The sequence below is a fragment of the Austrofundulus limnaeus genome, unplaced genomic scaffold, assembly GCF_001266775.1.
Source record: "Austrofundulus limnaeus strain Quisiro unplaced genomic scaffold, Austrofundulus_limnaeus-1.0 Scaffold356, whole genome shotgun sequence".
Taxonomy (NCBI): domain Eukaryota; kingdom Metazoa; phylum Chordata; class Actinopteri; order Cyprinodontiformes; family Rivulidae; genus Austrofundulus; species Austrofundulus limnaeus.
In genome coordinates, this window is record NW_013952758.1 from 514,953 (window position 1) to 532,155 (window position 17,203).

The following is a 17,203-nucleotide window of genomic DNA, read 5'->3' on the forward strand; positions in this document are numbered from 1 at the left end:
TAATACTGTGTTTTATTGTTTTGTATGTTGCTTTTAATTTATTTATTTATTTTACACTTGTGCAGCACTTTGTGACCCTGGTCTGTGAAAAGCGCTATAGAAATAAAGTTTACTTGCTTACTTACTTACATGGAAATACAGAGTTTCTACAGAGGATGACAGGCAATTAAAAACTACTGGTGGGCCAAATGAAATGGCTTGGCGGGCCAATTTTGGCCCACGGGCGCCACTTTGGGCACCTCTGGTATATATCATACAGGCAGAGCATCGAACAGAACCTATCACAGAATGACAAGTTACCAGTTACATAACGATTTTAAGAATGAGGATGAGGTCCCTAGACATCAAATGGTGTCTTAGAATCTCAAGTACAGATTATGGCAAATCGTAGCAGTTATCAAAAAGATACAAATAGAAGGTCAAGGCAGTGTGAACTTAATGGAGTTTTGTAAATATTCTAGCACAAGACTCATTGTTTTTCTTAAAATGTACACAGCTTGTTCTACGTGATATTCCTTTCTTTAATCAATAGGTATAAAGAAAACTATTAATACTGTAACTTGAAAAAATTCACATGCCATACATCAGAAAATTTTCATATAAAAAAATTCTACTCGTGTAATATTACATTAAGAAAATAGACAATAAATGGATAATGAGAGTAAAAAAACAAATATAAAAATGCACACTGAATATGTATTTAGGATGGTGTGTATTTATTTATCACAAAAGCATTCAACACTTTAAAACCAAGATGTTTTGACATTGTAATGACATAATAAAGCATACATGCTTTGTGAACAGGGCAGAATGAATAATTTACCTGATTTATTTCACAAATATATATGGAGGTTAACATACAAAGACCCCAAACAGTTTCTTCATTTCTTTAGAAACGTTTCAAGAGGCTCCCAAGTTTCCTTTACCCATCAAGTATTTTTTTGTATTGTTCTCAGGTTTCAATAAAATAATGTAGCACTTTGGAAAAAATATACAACACAGCATCCCGTAACTTGATGCCAGAATAGCAAATATTTCTACAGCAACACTGAATTTACCAGGAGAACTCACATATGTTGGGATAAAGGTGATCCATACTGCACAGAAAGTCAGCATACTAAAAGTGATAAATTTAGCCTCATTAAAATTGTCRGGGAGATTTCGGGCCAAAAATGCCAGTCCAAAACATAACAAAGCTAAAATCCCRATGTATCCCAACACTGCCCAAAAACCTACAGCTGAGCCCAGGGCACATTCTAGTATTATTTTTTCTTTGTAATATTCAGAGTTTTTGTGTGGATAAGGTGGGTTGATTGTAAGCCAAAGTGTGCAAATCAAAACCTGTATAAAAGTGAATGCTAAAACACTGACTCTCTGTTGTGTAGGCCCAAACCATTTCATGACAGTACTGCCTGGAAGTGTGGCCCGGAAGGCCATTAAAACCACTGTTGTTTTCCCCAAAATGCAGGACACACAGAGGACAAAKGTGATGCCAAAGGCAGTGTGTCGCAGCATGCAGGACCACTCAGTGGGTCGGCTGATGAAGGTTAGGGAGCACAGGAAACATAGAGTCAAAGAGAACAGCAGCAGGAAACTTAATTCAGAGTTGTTAGCTCTAACAATTGGAGTTGTTCTGTRGTAGAAAAATATGAGGGCTATGCTCAGTGCCAAGCAAGCACCAAAACTAGAAAAAATAACAAATAATATACCCAAGATTTCTGTGAAGGTGAGAAACTCAGTAGCTTTTATGACACAGTTATTCCTCTCTTCATTGGACTTGTACTCWGGAGGACATTTGTGACATGTCACTGCATCTGAAAGCATAAATATATTTAAGCTGTRCAAAGAGCACATCTTYAGATAAACCAGSAAAKTKCTGGCAKTGATTTTACCCAGCAGAAACATAAAGAGCACCAGGGTAAAGGCTACAAATCCTGCTGTCTCACTTGTGCTGTTGCTGAACTCTCCATCAGCACAGGCAATGCAATCAAAGCAGCAGATAGGTTTGCCCTTGATGAAAGCTCGAYGAGTCCCTGGCAAACAGCTCTCACTGCAAACAGTCCTCGGCACCTGAATACCAGTTAAAACAGACTACATTCAGAAATTTAAAACACTGACTAAATAGGTAATCATGTAACATTTAAAGTAACAACAAAAATTAATAAATAATTTAAAAAAATGTATTGACTCACATCATAACTCTCTCCAGCCCAGATGGCTTTCAGATCTGATTTCATTTCAAATTGCAGACCTTCAGGTTGAGATCCATCGAAAAACCCAATGGTTTTGAACTGAATGTATCCTGTTTTGTCCATTTGCCAGTTTATTAGTGCATAATGTGCCACAGGGTCTCCAGACTCATCAAAGACCACCCTTTCACCWATTTTAGTGGTAAAATTGACCTTTGACAGGTAATACAGCACCTACAGGGATACAGTTATCATCTGAGTACAATATTATTATTGTGTTAAGTCAAGCAGTGTTTTACATGTTTACCTGCCATGGCTGTACATGTTYCTTATCAGCACATGTATTATTATCAAATGGCCCCTTTCCATCATTGCAAATAAATAGCATGTTCAGAGCATGGGCAACAGCATATGTGGCCTTGTAAACATTATTCAACAGGCTGGCATCTGAAATATCAGTGAATTGTGTCTGTACATCCCACAGAGTCTCTGTCCCCCTGCAGACTGTAAAGTTCTCATGCATGTTTGTTTGGGGAGATGACGTGCAGTGAAAMAGCATCTCCCACAGCTTGACGAGTCCCTGATTACCCGGAGTAGTGGAGGGTCTGCTGTTGGCTAGAAATTCCTGCAATCCAGGAATATGAGCATTCATAGCTGCAAAGCCCACTGCACCCTGAACCACAGCATAATTAACTGCAGATGCAAAATGACGATATGAAATCCAGCCCTCACTTCCTACCCACTGCAGACCCGTTACATTCTGAACAAAAAGCTCTTTAATCAGGGTGTCAAGGTCTGGGCCATCAGCAAATGCAACAATTACTTTGGAGGTGGATTTTTTTATAACATCCACAACCTCWARAAACCACTTTCTRGARYTGGTRCGCTCAACAGCCACTGAATACTCAAYRCACACACCTTCYTTTYCTRCAGCTTCCAGAAAAGCAGCCATGCCACCATTTCCRTATTCAYTATTRGAYCKWATGGCTCCAACCCAGGTCCAGCCAAAATGTTTCACAAGCTTTGCCAGTGCTTTGCTCTGAAATAAATCACTGGGTATTGTTCTGAAGAAAGAGGGGTAGTCTCTTCTGTTGCTAAGACATGCACAAGTAGCTGAATGACTGATCTAAATGGCAAGAGCAAAAATAATTATATTTTAGCTTTTGCATTTAAAAGATGCAAAGTGAAATATCAGTACTGTTAAAAGTTTGCAGCAAAAACTCACCACAGGTATATTGAAGGGTCCCAGCGTACGTGCAATACCTATTGTAGAGGTTGAAGTAGTTTCCCCAATAACAGCCTGCACACTGGAGAATTTGCTGCAGATTCCTTCCACGCTTTCATGTGCATTCATAAGATTTAATGATGCCTTGATGGACATGGGGGTATTAGGGCAGGAATCAAAGATCCTATATCCAAGTGTTAGGTTTGGTAGCAGCTCTGAGCTGTTGTTGATTTCCTCTATTGCAAACATCATGGTGTAAGCATATTGAAGTTCACCTACTTCCAATCTGTAAAAAAGGACTGAACTGTAAACATTGCTTAAAGGGTAACACTAAAAAACAGTATACAAAGTTAAAATAAAGGGTTTAAAACCATGAATGTAAACAGCACAAAATGTAATTTTTTAAAGCCTTGTCTTACCCTTCACACTGGATTACTCCTGGGTTGGTTCTGTACGTTTGATTTAGTGTTATGGGGTACTGGTGGAAGGGAAAAATCCCACCAATGATAATATCTCCGTCCTTAAAAAACTGAGACATTTCTTCTGCACCAAAGGTTTGACACTCAGACTTTCCTTCCTTCACATTGAGAAACCAAAATAATAGCAGATCAACAATGAGCAGCATAATTCCTCACCAGAATACCCACCTAAAAACCTTAATTATAAAGTCACCAGTACTGTGGCCTTTTTATTGAACATAAACGCCAAAGGGGAGGTCTGTAATGTTTTTCTCTTTGCCTCAGCCAATGACACTGCCTGTTGTGTGATTGTTCAGTCAATATGGTAAGATCTTTTTTTTTTCTTTGTTTGCTTTTATCATAAACATATACTGTACTTATAGTAATAAATCTGAATGAATTGCTGAGTTTTTATTTATTCAATTATTTTTTAATTGCTGGCACATTTTTACTCTATGTCAAACCTACATTATGCAAATTAAAATGACAAACAACAACAAGAACAACAACAACAAACCAATAATGAATATTGCAATATTTAAACAATTAAAATGAAGTTGGTAGCCTTGTAGCTGTCATGAAATAATAACCATGTTTTACAATATTTGTTTTCCTCTTGTAATTTGGGTCAGCTAAATTGAGTTCTTAAAATGAAAATGTGTAAAATGATTTACATTTACCGAAGGTTCACTTGAACTAGTTGACATAACTGGGTTAAGTAAATCCAACACTTCATTTCTTTGAGTGTACAAGATGCACGTATATGTCAAGTTGTACAGATTGTCTGTGAAATGCACAGATTATCCCCCATTTTGCAGGAATACAGACATATAGGGCAATCTCACAGATTCCTTCAACTATCATGGATATCATGGATATAACCCCAACTCATGGCCTAAAATTAACCACTTAGATACATGCCAACCCTGACCCATTGCCTAAAATTAACCACACAAATACAAGCCTAGCCCTAAACACATAAGGCTCTACATACAAAATTTAATAATCCTCCATAAAGAAGCCTGATTCCAAAAAATATTACCCAAAAGCAGAGGCCCAAAATACCCAGCTTCTTTAAAGGTGACCTAATATGGGGGTCCTAGAACAAGTTAGGATCCATCTGTGGGCTCTACAAAACATGTTCATTTGATTTAATTCACAAAATTAATCTCAGATAATGAAATTTCACCATTTCAGTTCGGCCTGTTCTTCAGCTCTCTTCAGAACTGACAGGATTCAGAAGGTGAGGTGGACCCAAAACGCAGGCAGGAAAGACTTAAAGTAAAATAAACAAAGAAAAAGAGCTGACAAGGCAGCAAAAACTAAAATAAAATGCAAAAGAAAAGAGACGAGGCGAACATGAAAACATGGGATGAGAACTAAACCAGAACAAACAATGACCAGACGTAGGAGTGGTGGAGTGAAGCTGGTTAAATACAAACAGGGCTGAGTAGAAGTAGGAAGCAGCTGGGCGATTACAATTGAGGATAGGTGTGAAAGAAATGACTAGAAAGATCCAGAAAAAGACTGAGGATCAAGATGGGCAAGGAAAACAGAACATGGACACCAGAGGGGGCATAGCACAAGACGAAACGAACATACAAGACATAATCCATGACAGTGCCCCCCTCAAAGATCATCTCCATATGATAATAAACACGGGAGGGTGGAGGGGGTACAAACAGACCACAGGACGGAGGGCATAAGACAAACTACAAAGAAAGCAAGACTAAGGATGGGACAGGCAAGACAAAGAAGGGCAGAAAACAAATCAAAGAAAGAAAAATTGGCAGGAGAGCCCTGCGACACGAAACAAAAACAGAAAAAAAAAATCTCCAAGGATGACCAAAGGTGCATCTGACAGGAGCCAAGTTCTCAGGAGGTCGGCTCGGAGCACAGCCGAAGCAAGGCTGTGGCTCTAGAGCAGAGACTGGTGACAACGTGGACTCTCGAGATGTGGACGACTTGGACCCTCGAGATGTAGGCGACTTGGACCCTCGAGACGTGGGTGACTTGGACTCTCGAGATGTGGATAACTTGGACTCTTGAGACGTGGACAACTTGGACTCCCGAGTCATGGACAACTTGGACTCTCGAGACGTGGGTGCCTGCTCTGGCTCAGGAGGCTCGGGTGCTGACTCTGGCTCAGGAGACTCGGGTGCTGGCTCTGGCTCAGGAAACTTGGGCTGACCTGGGGACTTTACAATCCAACCCGGGGACTCTGGAAACTTGGGCTGACCCAGGGACTTTACAATACAACCCGGGGTTTCAGGAACTGATGATGATGATGTAGAGACTAGAACTGATGATGATGATGTAGAGACTGAAACTGATGACTCAAAGACAGGAACTGATGACTCGAGAGCAGAGATTGGAACTGTGGACTCAACTGAAGACTCTGTAGCAGGGCCGTGCAGAGACCACTAAAAGGGCAGGTGCTCAAAGTAAAAAAGGGCACAAATTGTTCCGACGGCACCGCATTGTAGGGTGGGATATAAGCAAGAAAAGTAAGGATGGAGATATACAACTGGACCAAATCTAGGCAAACCTAAAATATCCACACTACCATACATACATACATACATACATACATACATACATACATACATACATACATACATACATACATACATACATACATACATACATACAGTACATACANTACATACATACATACATACATACATACATACATACATACATACATACATACATACATACATACATACATGCATACATACGTGTTATTTATTTATTTATTTTCGCTCTGCAGGATTCCTGTCATTATAGTGACGTACTGAGATATTTGAAACCTGCACAAAAGCAACATACTGTATGTCCAATAGAGTTACACTACCTGACAAATTTTGATCTTACACACAATCCTCCAAGCAAAAACTCCATATTAGTCACATGATCCAACTAGAGGGGGTGAGAAGAATACTGTTGACTGTGGGGAAAGCCAGAACGCAGGGCAGAGATAACAGCACCTGCAGCAGGGAGGAGGATGGGGAGAGGTGGCAAACTTATTTTTAGCAACAGAGTACACATTCATTCCTGCTAGTGCCAGTAGGAGGATCCTTGCCTTGCAGGATGAAGATAAAAAGCAGACCATTTATAATCTATATAAAATACATTTAAAAATACTAATACAGTACCTTATTAGTTTGTGATTTGTGTCCACGTGTACAAGTGTGAGGGGCCCTCAAACAGAATACGTTCTTCTCACAACACGCCTGGCCAGTCTGGAGAGGATTCCAATTGAATCCACTCTGTGCATCGAGGAAACCATCCTTGCCCATTGCACTTTAATACCCATAGATATTAACCGTCCTCTCACCATTCGGTATCCAGCAGCAGGCATGTCATTCTTAATGGCTGTCACCAAATTGTCCAACTCCTCATCACTGATGGAACTGTACAGTTCTGAAACTGATAAGCCAAACTCCCTCATCCTCCTAAAGACTGTGCGGACTGAAACACCAAGCAGATTTGCTATGCAGGGCACTGAGAGGTTTGTCAGCAACATCTCAACCAATTGCTCTCTTTCAATTTCCAACCTAGGACATCCTGTCAGGCCAGCCACTGATCCCACTGCTGTATGTAAGGCTGGTGAATCTAACTGTTGCCTGATAAGTCCAAATAAATCCCTAAGAGCTCGTATTATTTCTTGTGGTATGTCCACATGTCGTGAAAGGGCTTACAAAAGGTAGAGTTCCTGGCAACACACAAACTCCATGAAATCTAGGTCAAGTGGGGTTCGAGTTAGTGCAAGCTCAATTTTTGACAGGAGTCGCTCCTGAATCTGACGTCTCAGAATATGCTGCAGAGAGAAATGTGTTAAAATGTATTGTCATCTTTATTTTACAGTTAAAATAGATTTTTATCTACTAAAGTCTAACATTACAAATAATTGTGGTTCCTTTAAAATAAAAAAAGAAATAACTTATGAAAGTTTAATATAATATAATGCTTTCAATTAAAAAAAGAGTTTACATGGGCAATCAGGAATATTTAGTACAAACATGTCTGCAGTTTCACTATCTAGTGTTGAATCTAAATAAACCTTTTGCTTTTAGAGTGCATGTGCATAGCAAAGCCTTGTTCCTCTAGGTCACAGGCCTACTACTGTGGTTGCTATTAAAACGCCATTGTATTTGTGCTAATTGAAGAAAATAAAATAAACAGATAAAGATTTATGGCTTTGATGTTTACAAAAATTATCATCTACGACCCTAAAGGAATGTTTAACACATCATAGTTGATCGTGTTGCCTACAATTTAACAGTTGAATTTGTGCATTAATTTGTTGTTGTGATAGCAACCCCAGCTTTTTCCTGCTAAACTTGACGTTGGCCCACTTCTAGCATTTGTGATCATTTCTAACTATGAAATGTTACTTTCTAATATCCCTATGAATTAAGAAAATGAAAAATCTTACGTGAAGCGTTTCCATAGCCATTTCTCACGAAGCAAACGTGCTACTTTACACTGCACAGTCGTCTCCACCTTGGTCAATTCTCGCGCGTGTGCATCAGACGCTGTAGTTCAAACGCAATTTCAGGTATCAGTTCTTCTTCGTCTTGGTTTTTTATGGCAGTTGACAAACATGTGGTACATTACTGCCACCACCGGTAAGGAGTGTGAACCAGGACTAGGTATCAGTTCTTACAGACCAGAGCCCATATTTATCAAACTTCTTATAATTACTCTTAAGAATCATGCTAATCCCCTTTTTAAGAATGGACTTAAGTGAAAAAAAATCTTAAATAAAAGTTGAGAGTAAAAGTCAGTTATCAAGCATCTCAGTCTAAGTAAACTGTAGTAATTCTTTTTTTTTTTATAAACCTTTATTGAGTGTTCGAACATGGGGGGTTTGACAACACAGTCATGGTCAAATCCTATATGGATCTTGAATCTTTCACACTCTGTTGAGGTGATGGGAACATGTGCCTGTCCAGTAAACCACTGCAGGAAGCAACCAACAGTGACCGTGTCTTTCTTTCTCTTTTGCCCATCTTTCTCCATCCCCTCCCCTATGTCCACCTAATTTCACTCTGGGATCAATAAAGTATTTTTGAATTGAATTGAATCTTCAAGATCACACTCATTTTCAGTGAATCACATCAGTGGTGTTTTTATGATTACTATGCAGCCATTAAAAAATAAAATGGCCTATTTATAGAATGACAGCTAAATAATCTTACACCATGCTGAGAGCACACTTACGGTTTTGAGTAGATGGGTCACTCTCAGCCAGGGCACTTCTTATTAGTGCAACTACCTGCATGGCAGCATTTTGCATCTATGTCTGTACAAATATAAACAAAACAGACTAGTCAGATAGCGTTAGCTTAGGTGGGCCATCAAATTACCGAATGCTACTGCAGACAGATAACAGAGGCAATGTTTGGAAAGTTACTTAGCAAATGTTGAGCTAAAGAAAATGGTAAGTTGTGTTACACAAAGACAATTAAGCATTTCAAGATAGACGTGACTCACCTCTTGATGGTCTGCCATGCCTTCCTAGCTTTGACCACGTTTTGACCATGCTCCAGTCCGCAGAAGCTTCTTCTTCCGCTTTTTTTCCAAAGCTGGCCAATCACAGAAGACAGGGACCTTAACCAATCGTGTGTATTAACAGAACCCCAACTTGGCTCCGTCCACCTTCTGCCAAAAATAACTGGCGAGCGAGCAAGCAGCAGAGGAAGCTCGCGCGAGGGGGGAAAGAAAAGGCTCGTGCGAGGGTAATGGTGTGTGCGCGCACGCGGTCAGAGATTCTGTGCACGAGAGGAGACAATGTGCGCATGAGTGCAGATGTCCGCTCGCGGAGCTCAATCCCCTCTCTTGCAGATATGAAATCCTCCTCCATGCCTTGGGATCTCCTCGTGACTGTAAGCCAAACAAACAAACATTTCAATCATCCTGTTATCCAAGGCTCAAGCTAACAGTTCCTCCTTTTCTCGCCCACAGTGAAAACCCCGGATCCAAAACCCCATCCCTTGTAAATAAACAATCCATTCTATTTTGTATCAAAGCCTCCTGTGTCTGATTTCTTCCTGGTTTGCTACCTCTTGACAATTTGCTCATTCCTGATAAATGAGAGTACTTCTGAAATATCTGTACAACAGCTTGTCCTCATATCTGTCTGGTTTCTCCCTGCAGAAAATTATAATCTGTTCTTACATGAGAAGACTCTCCATCATCATGGTCCCTGCAGGATCTGGTCTGGGGTCTCCTCCCTGACTTTGCTCTTTGTACTGTGGCAATAAAGATTTATTTTCAAATATGTGGAAAGCAAGCCAGCACAAATTCTGTACAGAAACTAAAGAGGATTGGGTTAATCTCCATTAACTAGTAAGATATGTAATATAGGGAGGCTAATGTTGTTGCGAACAATCACCGAACTTACTCTCTTCACCCGAGCTCGTTTTATGTCCTCCGACGTTGACCTATTACCGAGGTGAAATATATAACATACAAGTACTTAAAAGTTCAAACCCACCTTTATTAAATGTAATTGTAAAAGGTTAAGCAAAATGCAAAATACAAGATTATTCAAAAAGCTATAAATGTGCATTTATAGGGACAACAAACAACCTGGTCCAAAGAACCCGGTGATCTCAGCTCTGTCAGCTGCAGTGCTGGAAAGTCGTCTGATCTGGTGAAGACAGCAGCCTTCCTTATACATTCCTTCTTTCCGTGACCTTATGACCCCAGCTTCTCCATTTCCTACACACAGAGGCAGCAAGTTCTGTCTCCCTTCCCCCATCCTGTATTCCATAAGGGGCCCTATTGTGGACAATCTCTCAGACTCCTAGTTATAAAACAGTAACCACAATAATATGTCTTACTATAACTAATTTACTCAAGATTCTACTGAATAAACTGATTACTAATAAGTAAACAAAGCATATATTTGATTATAAAACTGTCCACCTCAACAACTCCCACTCTGGACCTCTCATCCAGAGGTCCACACCAGGCAAAGCTCTAATCACACAACACTGTAAAATCTTAACAGTGGGAGGGAGGTATCTGTCAGAAGAGCATCTCTRTTGTCAACTGATGATGCTACCCTCATGAGCATTTGACGTGTTACAGCTGGATCCTGTTTTTCAATAGCTGCAGAAATTAATCGAAGAGACAAGGATCTCATGCAGGGGATGCAACAACAACCACAAGTAACCATGATTGCTACAAAAATAGCTATGGAGGTGAGAACTGAAATAATGATACCTTTACATGTTCCAAACGTCTTTTCCAACCAGCTAGAAAATGGATTATCCACACCAGAATGACTCTGCATTTCCTCAGAGAGCGTTCTAAGGCCGTTAAGGGCCTTAGTGACTTTACCATCGGGGGCAGAGTTGTTGGGGATGAAACTACAGCAAAGATCTCCAAACATGCTGCATACACCACCTTTCTCAGCTAGCAACATGTCCAAAGCCATCCTATTTTGCACAGCCATTAATGATGTCGGGGCAAGTTGTTCTGCTAGACCTTCTACAGCATCTCTTGTCAGATTAGCTAATCTCATAACATTAAAATGAATAAAATTTATCCTGTCCACATTTTTGGAAGGGGTCATGGGAAAGAACGAAGACACAATTGGAATGTTCTCAAAACCTGCGGCTATCTGATCAGCTAACTTATGCTCATTCGGGACGCCTCGAGGAATTCCTATGGAGTCAATGTAAGTGGGTGATCCTACTGTGGGGTCTAGGTTAATAGATCTGTGTTGCCTAGGGAAACTAGAGTTATGATATGAAAGTTCAACTCTAGGGCCAATCAAAGTAAAGGAGGCCGCTAAGCGTACCATAGCACATAAACGTATGGAGTTATCAGGAATGCGAGCAAGTAGTGTCCTATCTCCACAATAATAATACAGGCCAGCTCTAACAACTAAACCTATGGGATAATGCTTACCCCTAGTGGTATCTGCCTGCATGGTGGTATTACACCATGATGAGTTGATTTGCCCTAAGTTATTAGTAGGTCTTGTGGCAGACAAGTTAAAACAAAAATAGTCATCTCTTTCAAGAGCAGTGAAGGGGCCTGTCTGTGTGCGATTTGGAGCTGCTGGAACAATGGCCTTCAAGGTGGTGCAGTTGGTTGTTGTTAGTGTCATAGTTAGATTAAGCATACAATGAAAACCTAAGACATCTGAAGGGATCAATGGGGCTGGATCAGTAAAGAGGGTGGGTCTAGCTGCTGCACAGGCCAAACACTCAGACAAAAGGGCCTGCCGTGCAGCCTCAGTAACCCACTCTAGCCACAAGTTAATCTCCCTGTAACCGGTGGACATAGCAATGACATCTACAGGGGTGAGGCTGGAATAATCAACCAATGTTACACCTGGGCTCATATCGGGCACGGGGAGTAAAGGAGGAACAGTTACTGAGTTGGTTGAGGGGTCCTCTGGCGGGGCATCTACCACAGTGATCTGAATCCACCCATAGGGATCTTTGCCAAAAACGTCTGCTCCTAGTGTTAACATCAAGTTTTTGTTACGCGAGCCTACAAGTCCAAAACCTCCGTAGAACCCCTTGAAGGTAGTTGCAGATTTAATAGACAATGAAATTGGATTCTGTGTAGGGAATAATTCCTCTGGATGGTCATATAGTCTTTCCACCAGGCACAGACTTTCTTATCATGTTGTATAAATATTTCCTCTACAAAGCTATGGGCTTGGTCGTAGGGAGTCCAGTCCCCTGTATAGAGAGTTACCTGATTCCAACCACAATTAACATACTTTGCTCCACAATCACGGAGATCATAACTCACACATGGACAAACATATATGTTTATATGCCTGTAAGAGGCGTTTTTGTTACCACATTGAATGACTTTGCAGACATCAAAGGTGAATGTAGTACTACTACCCTTGACATAAGTCAGCTTCAAAGCCCTGTACCCACTCTTGACTACATATTCTCGCTTACCACGCTCCTCACCGCACTGACTACCACCTGGGAACACACAGAACCATTCCAACGCAAAGATAACAGAGACCATCACAGCTAACAGAGTACCTGCCCCCAGGGTCATCTTCATCCACAGTCAAACAATCATTTTCTCTCCTTACTGATGTACTATATAAAAATCACAAACTATGTTAAAATACCAAATATAGTAAAAACTTAAAATGAACAAATTATCAGAATATAAAGTAAACTAAACTAGTTAGCTCTGAACACTACTTTTTGTGGCTCACACAGCAGCGTTCTTCACCAGACCGACTGATTGCCTCCTRGAAAGCAAGCAAAATAATTCAAAATTAAATGCAAAAACAAGACAGAAAATATTACTTTTAGAATGTGCCACACATACACAGGAGCATTCTCCTGGCGTTGCTTGGGGGTATTGAATCCTCCTAAGCCCCCAAGTTTTCTTCATGTAATGTGAGACTCTAAAATGTAGTTTTTTTATCAGGGGAGGTGTCTGTACTATATGTGGATATTCCAACACCGAGTGGCCCAATTTAACAGAGTCCTTCTGAGCCCGCACGCAACTTAACTCAGCTGTTTTGGTCTACCAAGCAAAAGACACAGTTCAGTTTACGAGTTTGAGGTCCTCGGCCTTGTCCGTCAGATTTCTGCCTGGCTCCTTGGCCGGCGCGCACTGGCTCCAATGGTACCAGGTGTCCCCCTTTCCTTTCAGGCAGACGGCATGGGATGTTCTCTCAGTTACGTGGTAGGGACCGGTCCAGCGTGGTTCTRGCCAMKTCCTYTTAATCACCCTCAGCAACACCCACTCAGCGGTTGGCAAGGTGGGTTCTCCCAGGGGGCTGTGTTTGCTGTGGACCTGCTGAGTAAAGTTAGACACCAATGCTTTCAACTYATCAAAATATACCTTATGGTCCACCTTAGGATTCTTCTCGGAGGTGTGGACGCTGGCCTGCGGTCCTGGGAATGGTCGACCTGTAATTAACTCATAAGTTGTGAAACCAGTGCCATTATTAATAGACACTCTTATAGTCATTAATGCTATTGGTAATGCATCAAGCCAATTTAATTTTGTCTGTGCACAGATTTTTCCCAATTTTTRTTTGACATTTTGATTCATTCTTTCAACTTTTCCTTGCGATTGAGGATGGTAAACTGTTCCAAAGGCATGTTTTAAGCCTAGCATTTTTTCCACTGCCTGCAGGTCTGTGTTTTTAAAATGAGTGCCATTATCAGATCTGATTTTTTCAGGAAAACCATGCCTCGGGATATAGTGATTTATCAAGAACTTTGCAACTGTTTTGTTGTCTTCCTTTTTTGCAGGTAAGGCCTCTGGCCATCCTGTAAAGGTGTCAACATACATCAATATATACTTATGTCCTCTGACTGATTCTCCCATGTCTGTGTAATCCATGATTATTTCCGGTCCTGGTCTGAAAAGCAAAGGGAAAGATCCCAGTTCTGGTTTGATTGCTGGTCTGGCATTGTAAGTGGTACAAATATCACAAGCTGCTACATGATTAGCTATCATGTCTTTCATGTGAGGGTGCCACCATTGTTTAAGATTTTTCTCCATCTGTTTTACCCCTACATGACCCAATCCATGAGCTTCCTGAAAAGCTTTTTCCCTCAATGTCATTGGCAAAATCCATCTATTCTGTGGTCCCTTCCATAAGCCATCTTCTTCATCAATCACACCCCCTTTTCTCTTCCACAATGACTTTTCTTCAGGAGAGGCCTTCTCCTGTGTTTTCTGAACTTCTGCTCCTCCCCAATAGCTGTCHTGCTGACACTCTTCTTCCACTGTCATCATCTGTCTGGCCCCGGTGTACCTCGCTGCATCTTTTGCTGCTCTGTCTGCCTGCCTGTTTCCTTCTGCTGTTTCTGACCCTGTCATGTCATGACCTTTACACTTCACCGCCACTTTCTTTGGGAGTAACAAACTCTCTGCCAACTCTTTCATCAACCTCTCGTGTTTAATGGGCTTCTGTCCAGCTGTCAAAAACCCTGCTCTTTTCCACTGAGGTAACTGAACATGAACTGCACCATAGGCATAAGCTGAATCTGTGTACAGAGTAACCTCTTTCCCAGTTCCTGCCTTTAAGGCTTCTACCACTGCCTGGATTTCTGCCTTTTGAGATGACTGTTGTCCTCCTAACTGTCCTGATCGCAGAATCTCAAACCTTTGACCTTCCTGTCTCACCACTGCAAATCCTGATTTTAAGTTGCCATCATCCATCCTAAAACAACAACCATCTGTGTACAGAACTTCTGAACCTAGTATATATTCTTTCTCTAAATCTGGCCTGATTTTTTCTTCTGTCTGCACTTTCCTGACACAATCATGTGTTGGTCCTGTTGTCATTCTGTCAGCCATGTTTACGCCTTCATTTGAGAATAGTAAATCAGGAGCCCCTAATATTTTACTCATTCTCTGTTGTCTCAGTGATGTCATTGTGAAAATCTGTGAGTTGACATAAGCTACTACATTGTGAGATGTGAGGATGTTTAAAGGATGACCCATTACAATGTGAGCTGTTTTTGGATGATTTTAGCTAGYCCTGCTGCATGTTGTGTGCAAATTGGGTGTCTTTTTTCTGTGTTGTCTAGCAATACACTAGCACACATCAAAATCTGTCTTTCACCCCCTTTTTTCTGAAACAAAATGCCATTTACAGCCCCATTTGTTTCAGAAACATCAAGATTAAAAGGTAAAGAGTAGTCTGGCAAAGCCAAATCTGTGGCTCTCGCCAGAAGCTGTTTTAAATGGATGAAGGCCTCTTCAGCCTGCTGTGTCCACTGCAGACGAGCTTTTAGGTTGCTCATGCCCTGCTGTTTAACCAGGTCTCTAAGAACGCTAGTTAGGCTTGTATAATCTGGAACATACTGCCTACTGTACCCTGTAAGGTCCAAAAATGAGAGCATGTCGTGTAATGTCTGTGGTTTTTAGTGATTAAGGATGGAGGCCCTATGTTCAGGGGAAAKAGAAGTACCTGAAGCTGATACCAGGCGCCCTAAAAATGACACCTGGGAACGAACCACCTGGAGCTTAGACTTACTGACTTTAAAACCTGCATTGTGAAGAAACTGTAAAACCGTCTGGGTAGCCTGTAAACAATCAGCTGAGGTCTCAGAGGTGATCAAAAGGTCATCTACTTATTGGAGGAGGGTGGTGCCAGGTGGGAGGGGACAATTAACCAGGTGATCTTTCAGTACCTGGTTAAAAATGCCAGGGGACAAGGCAAACCCTTGTGGGAGTCTAGTATAACGATACTGTTGGCCATGAAAAGTAAAGGAAAACACATCTCTAACATGTTCTGCTAGAGGGAGACAGAAAAAGGCATTADCTAAATCAATACAGGTAAACCACTTGTGTTTGGGGCTGAGATTAGTGAGAGCCACATAAGGGTTAGGGACAGGACAAGTGGGTGTCTGTAAAATAGAATTAACTGCTCTAAGGTCATGAACCATCCTATATTTACCTGTACCTGGTTTTTCTACAGGGAGGATGGGGGTGTTCCACTGAGAGCGAGATGGCTCCAGTACACCAGCAGTCAGGATCCCCTGACCGAGAGCCGCTTCAGGTTTGTGGGGGTATTGATAGAGCCAAATGGGATCTGTGGGATGTAGCTGAAAAGAGATAGGGGAACAAGTGCTAAGTYCTACGTCCTCGGGTCCCTTAGACCAGAGGGAGTCAGGGAGTGATGACAACATTTTAGGAACATCAGGGTAATCAGATTTTTCCCTACCATGGTCTCTAGAGAGCAGTTCATGAGTCAGGGTGCCCTGGTCAGAGGTAGTAACATCAATTGAGTAGCAGTCAGTAGAGGGTGAAAATAAGACAGAAGGGAGCTGAGTGGGAACCCAGTCAGTGGCAGCTAAAGCTGTTTTTACCATGGGGCCTAAGTCCTTAGCYTGGTGTTTGGGAGAAAGAGCAAGTGAGACATGTGGTACAGCCTCGGCCGCCATCCTATACCACTCTAACTGAGAGGGGAACAAGGTGACATAGGAGGCTACCCCTTGAGGTCCTACAATGATCTTATCAGAGGGTAAAGACCACTCTGTATCCTGTAGGTCTGAAGCAAAGGCTTCGTGATAGCATTCATCAGAGTCACGGTCATAAAATAGAGTGACATGAAGAGGGTCTAGGGGCGGGACATAAGGGCAAAGGGCGTCCACCCATGGCTTCCAAGACAGGAAGGCTGAGAGGATGCCAGTGTGCTGTAGGATTTCTGGACACAGTAGGGCCCAGTAGATGTCAGCCACCTCAGGTTGGATGGGTTGCAGCAGATACTGAGAGGACGAGTGTGAGGTTGCAGAGCATGTCCATTGTGTCCCATCCAACAGCCTGACAGTGAGTCCAGTGGATTCACACAGGATAGT

The 17,203-nt window shown here is 41.5% G+C and overlaps 2 protein-coding genes and 1 pseudogene across 2 annotated transcripts; all 3 read right to left on the minus strand.

The window, feature by feature from the left end:
- Window positions 1-695: 695 nt before the first annotated feature.
- On the minus strand, window positions 696-2,427 carry LOC106528032 (extracellular calcium-sensing receptor-like). Its single transcript, XM_014023077.1, has 3 exons — window positions 2,193-2,427; window positions 1,947-2,070; window positions 696-1,814 (listed from the first exon to the last, which is right to left on the minus strand). The coding sequence occupies exons 1-3, from the start codon at window positions 2,313-2,315 to the stop codon at window positions 901-903; spliced, it is 1,161 nt and encodes a 386-aa protein (XP_013878531.1). The 5' UTR covers window positions 2,316-2,427; the 3' UTR covers window positions 696-900.
- LOC106528031 (extracellular calcium-sensing receptor-like) lies at window positions 2,369-5,035 on the minus strand. Its single transcript, XM_014023076.1, has 3 exons — window positions 3,834-5,035; window positions 3,415-3,700; window positions 2,369-3,315 (listed from the first exon to the last, which is right to left on the minus strand). The coding sequence occupies exons 1-3, from the start codon at window positions 4,037-4,039 to the stop codon at window positions 2,485-2,487; spliced, it is 1,323 nt and encodes a 440-aa protein (XP_013878530.1). The 5' UTR covers window positions 4,040-5,035; the 3' UTR covers window positions 2,369-2,484.
- A 5,324-nt stretch (window positions 5,036-10,359) lies between these two features.
- On the minus strand, window positions 10,360-17,175 carry LOC106528030 (uncharacterized; annotated as a pseudogene).
- Between the last annotated feature and the right edge of the window lie 28 nt (window positions 17,176-17,203).